The sequence below is a fragment of the Cyprinodon variegatus genome, unplaced genomic scaffold (assembly GCF_000732505.1).
Source record: "Cyprinodon variegatus isolate N-32 unplaced genomic scaffold, C_variegatus-1.0 Scaffold735, whole genome shotgun sequence".
Taxonomy (NCBI): Eukaryota; Metazoa; Chordata; class Actinopteri; order Cyprinodontiformes; family Cyprinodontidae; genus Cyprinodon; species Cyprinodon variegatus.
The window spans coordinates 372,504-377,337 of record NW_015151188.1 but is presented as its reverse complement, the minus strand read 5'-3'; the positions used below and the strand labels follow the sequence as shown (position 1 = coordinate 377,337).

General features: G+C 38.9%; 1 protein-coding gene across 3 annotated transcripts in view; it reads right to left on the bottom strand.

Annotated features, from left to right (window-relative positions):
* Window positions 1-4,834, bottom strand: part of sbno2 (strawberry notch homolog 2 (Drosophila)) — an 89,270-nt gene that overhangs the window by 48,107 nt on the left and 36,329 nt on the right. For 2 of the 3 annotated variants that reach the window (XM_015395296.1, XM_015395297.1), the window contains exon 4: window positions 1,642-1,771. In XM_015395296.1, coding sequence (XP_015250782.1) covers window positions 1,642-1,771 — 130 coding nt within the window. Of the gene's footprint in view, window positions 1-1,641; window positions 1,772-2,308; window positions 2,458-4,834 lie in introns of those variants that run through there. The other variant, XM_015395298.1, reaches the window with a different exon arrangement.

Below are 4,834 nucleotides of genomic sequence, written 5' to 3'. Positions count from 1 at the left end.
CATACACACTCTGCTTTGTTTAAAAAAAATATAAATATAAAAAAATAAAACCACGGATGTATGGGGGACAGTGATTGGTCTACATGTTAAGAATGCTGGAGTACCATAAAGAATACATTATGAATAGTTTAGTTTGTGCCTTCTTTTTTACCTCCATGTTGAGTTTTGCATCTCCTTGGTGGAGCAGTTTGCAGATGATTAAATAATGAATAGATGAATTAGTGGAGCTGCTGGTACTGTGATGTACTACTGGTACATATAGGTAGGTTACAGCGACTGCTGTCGGTCGATACTCGATAGCTGTGAGTGTTTTCTTAAAGTTAGGTGTTGCAGTGGTTACAGTGGTCACCCCACAGCTAAAGACACTCCTGGTTGACCTCCCTGGGTTTCCTCCAGCTGCCTCTCATTGTAGGAAGTTATTCATGATGGAAAAATTGGTTGCTTTAAACTGGCTTCAGGTTTTAAACATGTCTCTGTTCTCACTTCTTCTTAATGGTCAAGGTTTTTAAAACAGTTCTGCATCTTTAAAGATTATTGACAAGCAGGAAAAAAGAAGAACCTCCATCAGATGCCCTGAGCTTGTATTTTAAGAAGAAGTCTTCTTTAGGAGTCTGCGTGGGACCAGGCAGTTTGGTCCAGCTCTTGGATTTACTTTATTCCCTGTGTTCTTTGCATCGTCTGCAGCAGCAGGAATCTGCTCTCTAACTTGCTTTGCTGTGACCAGTTTTCTTTGTGCGACTCAAAGAAAACACAACTGTTCTTCAACAATTGTGATAAAGGCATTATCACACTAAAGTTACGGTAGCCCCTGAGGTTCAGCTCTGAGAATATCACTTGTTTTAATGTCTTTTTATGGTTTGCATGTAGTGACAAGGTGGCAGCTGTTTTCTCCAACTGTATAATGCTCAGACTACAGCGCTGCGCCTACCCAACATATCGTACTCCATGCTGCAGGTCAGCTATTTAAAAAAATAACACTTTGAAAAGCAAACAAACATTTCTAGCAAAGTCTATGCATCAAATTCAGCTGTAGGAATATTTCCTATGATATTTAAGACAGAATTAGTCAGATTGCTGATGAAGATTCTCAGTCAGCCAGGTCATGGTCATTCCAAAAAAGTTAAAAAAACAATCCACTGGACTTCGATTCCAAGTTTGAAGACGTTTCTCTTCCCATCCAGGAAGCTTTTTTAATTGAAAATGTTAGAAATAGGATTGAGTTTGAGGCTTTATATAATAGCCCAACAAAGCCTTTAGAAAACATGCAAACTGAAGCGGAAAAAACGGGTCCACCCCTTTCGAATGGGGGTCATTTGGCTTCTTTCGTTAGCCTGCAATGCCCCATACCTGTCTATGCATCTGAAAGGGGTGTTGTTAGGTAGTCAGAATATACACTAATACCAAGTAATTTCTGCCAAAGCCTACACTAGCTGCTGCAAGGATCACTCTAATTAAGTGAACTTAAAAGCCGAGTCTGAATATACAGTATTACATGTAGTGAAATAGGAAAGTAAAAGGGAGCATTTGATAGAAAGCCTTGTGGGAGGATACAACGCTTACATAATGCATTTAACAACCTGCAAAAAATAAGTTGCATGTGTTGCTGAAAATGATTGAATTCAACATTTATTTTAAGCCAACCTGGGGGAAGTCTCCGTTTCCATTTTTATGGAGGTTGAGGCTGGTTAAATCCATGTCAGGGAATCCTGTGTACATGCTCATGTGCATATCAGGAATGTTGGTGGTAGTGCTGCTATTTAAGTGGTATTGCCTGGAGAAAAAGCAGAAAACACAAACATTTAGGTGGCTTGAAATTCATCATATGTAAGCAGTACAGTCTTTGTGTCACCTCCACCTTTAAAAGGAAGTAAGATCGCTAAATGTAAGCATAATATGACAATCTCTATACAGACATGAAATGCTAACCCAAAAAGTTATAGCCTTTGGTGATTCTACTGGGCAACAAGCAGAGACCAGTTATAAGAACCACCTTAAAGGAAGCCCAGGGTGTAAAGTAAGGGTTAACAGGAGCAAAAGCTTTCGGTTTCATCCATGTTCAGTTCTTTCAAAGTTAAAGGTTGACTGATAACAGTCTTCTCACAAAGTGATTCTGAGCTGTAAATGAGTTTAAACCTTATGAAACATTCAGAAATGATTTGTCTAGAGTTGACAGCAACAGCAAATTCAACTAAAAACCGGCAGAGAAACCAAACCTGTCTAGATCCGAGCCAAACAGACAGGTTAGACATGATAAGGGCAGCCAGGCATCGACAGCAGCATAAGCAAAACACAACGAGCTCCTACCCACCATGAAGGCTCCCTCTTCCTGAACACCAAACATCTTCTGGGGCATCAAGTTAACTTCTGCCACATATGATCAGACCCTTTACTCTAAACATGTTGTGTTTTCAGTTTCCTAAAGAGGATAAGTCACAAGGCTACCGAGAAATCCTCAGAGCAACCGGGTTGAGTGAGCGCTCAAAGCAAAAGCAAAACTTAAGTCCTGTTGAGGTGAAACCGTCCCATCAGCTGGTTATCCAATGGGCTGCTAGAGCTCGAACTTAAACAGCTGGACCTGAGCCAAAGCTGCTCAAAGGGTTTGGCTCCTGTGTCCTAAGCTGCTGGTCAGAGATCAGTGTTACTGAATGACTCAGCTTTCAAACATACCAAACACAATAGTGGGATCACCATTTATAATGACGATAACTGCTGTGTTATTTGCTGTAAAATCACGCAGCATTAATTTATGTTGCTGGTTAAATTATATAGACGAAGTTATAGAAAATCTTTAAAATAAGCCAGATTTTCAAAGTTTTATCAAAACATAGCAAAATAGGGATAAACATGTTGAAAAGTCCAAAGGAGGAGGAAGAAAGGAAAAAACAAACATTAGGACTGGTTAAAAAAAATCCTCCAGACTGGAAATCCCCCCTTGTGGTTTTATTTTGCTTACGGTGCAGTGACAGCATCATAAATACAGCAGGCCTGAACACAGCCGGTTGGGGGCTTAGACTCACAGCACTGGACCGACCTCTCTGTCAACGCAAGTAACCTCCAAATTTAATTGTTTTAATTCATATCATTTCACTATCATTTTTAATTAGAGCCAAATTAGTCAGCAGCCTCATGCATACATAATTTACCCAACTCATAACATGCCATCATGATAGGTTAAACAGAAGTCTTTACTGACAGGTCACGTTTTGTTTGTATCTCCATAGCTCACAAGTGGTGACTGCAATATAAACAATTACCATATTTTCCAGACTATAAGCAGCCATTTTTTTCCCACGCTTTGAATTATGCGTCTAGTAAGAAGGTGAAGCTTTTCTTTAGATTTTTCCTAACTGCCAGAGGGAAAAGTGAAAGTTGGAAATGAAAGAATTAAGTGGCTAATTTTCGTTGAGCACAACAACATGCTAGCAGGTGGGACCAATGGAGAACAAATGTTCCATATTCCCACATTTTGCACATTTGTTTGCAGCATTAAAGCTGCCGAACCAATACAGAGGCTGGGCTCAACTCCTGCGGAGCTGAAATTAAGAGCTGACGAAACCTAATCTTTCTGTAGAAGCTGCTGTAACTGCTACAAGTCAACAAGCTAACAACAGTTAGCATTCTTCTTCTTCCCTATTCTAGGGGCTATATGTAGAGTTCCGCCTACAGGTTTGGTTGGGTACATATCAGTAGACATCAGCTGCTTATAGCCCAGTTCTGCTTATATATGTACGCCTCAAGTTCTTTCAAAAAATTTAGTGGGCGTGGCTTACAGTGTGGTGTGCTCTATAGTCTGAAAAATAGGGTAGTTATAGTGCATAAAAATCCATCTCTTTAGTGAGAAAAACATAGAATGTAGTTAAAAGACTAATTTCAATAAATACTACTAGTTTTAAAAGCACAACTTTGGTTGTAACAGCAGGAATGCCTTTAACTACAAGAAAAGAGTCCAATTATTATCAACAGTTAAAAAGCACTTCCATAGAAATGATGATTATCAAGGAGTAAGCCAAGCATGACACACCACACAGCAACCCACACATAGACATGCAAGTACGGAAAGTTGCAAGGATTCCTCGGAAGAACACTTCCTTATAGCTACTACAAACAAGAAAATAAGAGCTGTCATCCGAGTGTGCTTAGTGAACCTCAGGTTTTAAGCTGTGCAACGCACGCCACTCTGTCAGCAGCAAGTATTAATGTTGAATAATGCACAGGAAGCTCAAACAAACCTAAGAGTTGTGACCAAGTATAAACTTGTCCCATTATCTCCCTTAATCAGAATAGATCAGAAGGAAATGGTGGCTTTGGAATGTGAGGCACAAAGCTTTGGTAGGAAAACTGACCTTATAGTGCAACTAAGAGGTGTTTGCATCACGCACACTTTTGGATTTTATTTATTAGAACAAAGTAGTGGGAAAAAGACAATAAATAACTAAAATCAGTATGTAAAGGTCACTTAGAATAATCACCTCTGGTAATCTGGGCACTCACAAATTATTATTACTTAAGTAGAAGGGTAAATCCCACAGTTAAAAAATACTTCGGTAGAAGTTAGAGATCAACTTAAGCTTTTTACTTAAGTAAAAGTGTGAAAGTACCATTTTTATAACTTCTTAAAGAATAAAAGTAAAAACAATGCAGGAAAAATATTAAGGACAGAAGCTTTACTGCACGACCCTATTAAAGGACATTTTTCTACAATTCTGGATGATAACTTCCTTATACTTAAGTTCCTTAGTTTTATAACTAATGTTAACAGTAGGGCTGCAACTAACGATTATTTTGAAAATCGATGAATCGGCCGATTATTTTTTCGATTAATCGATGAATCGGC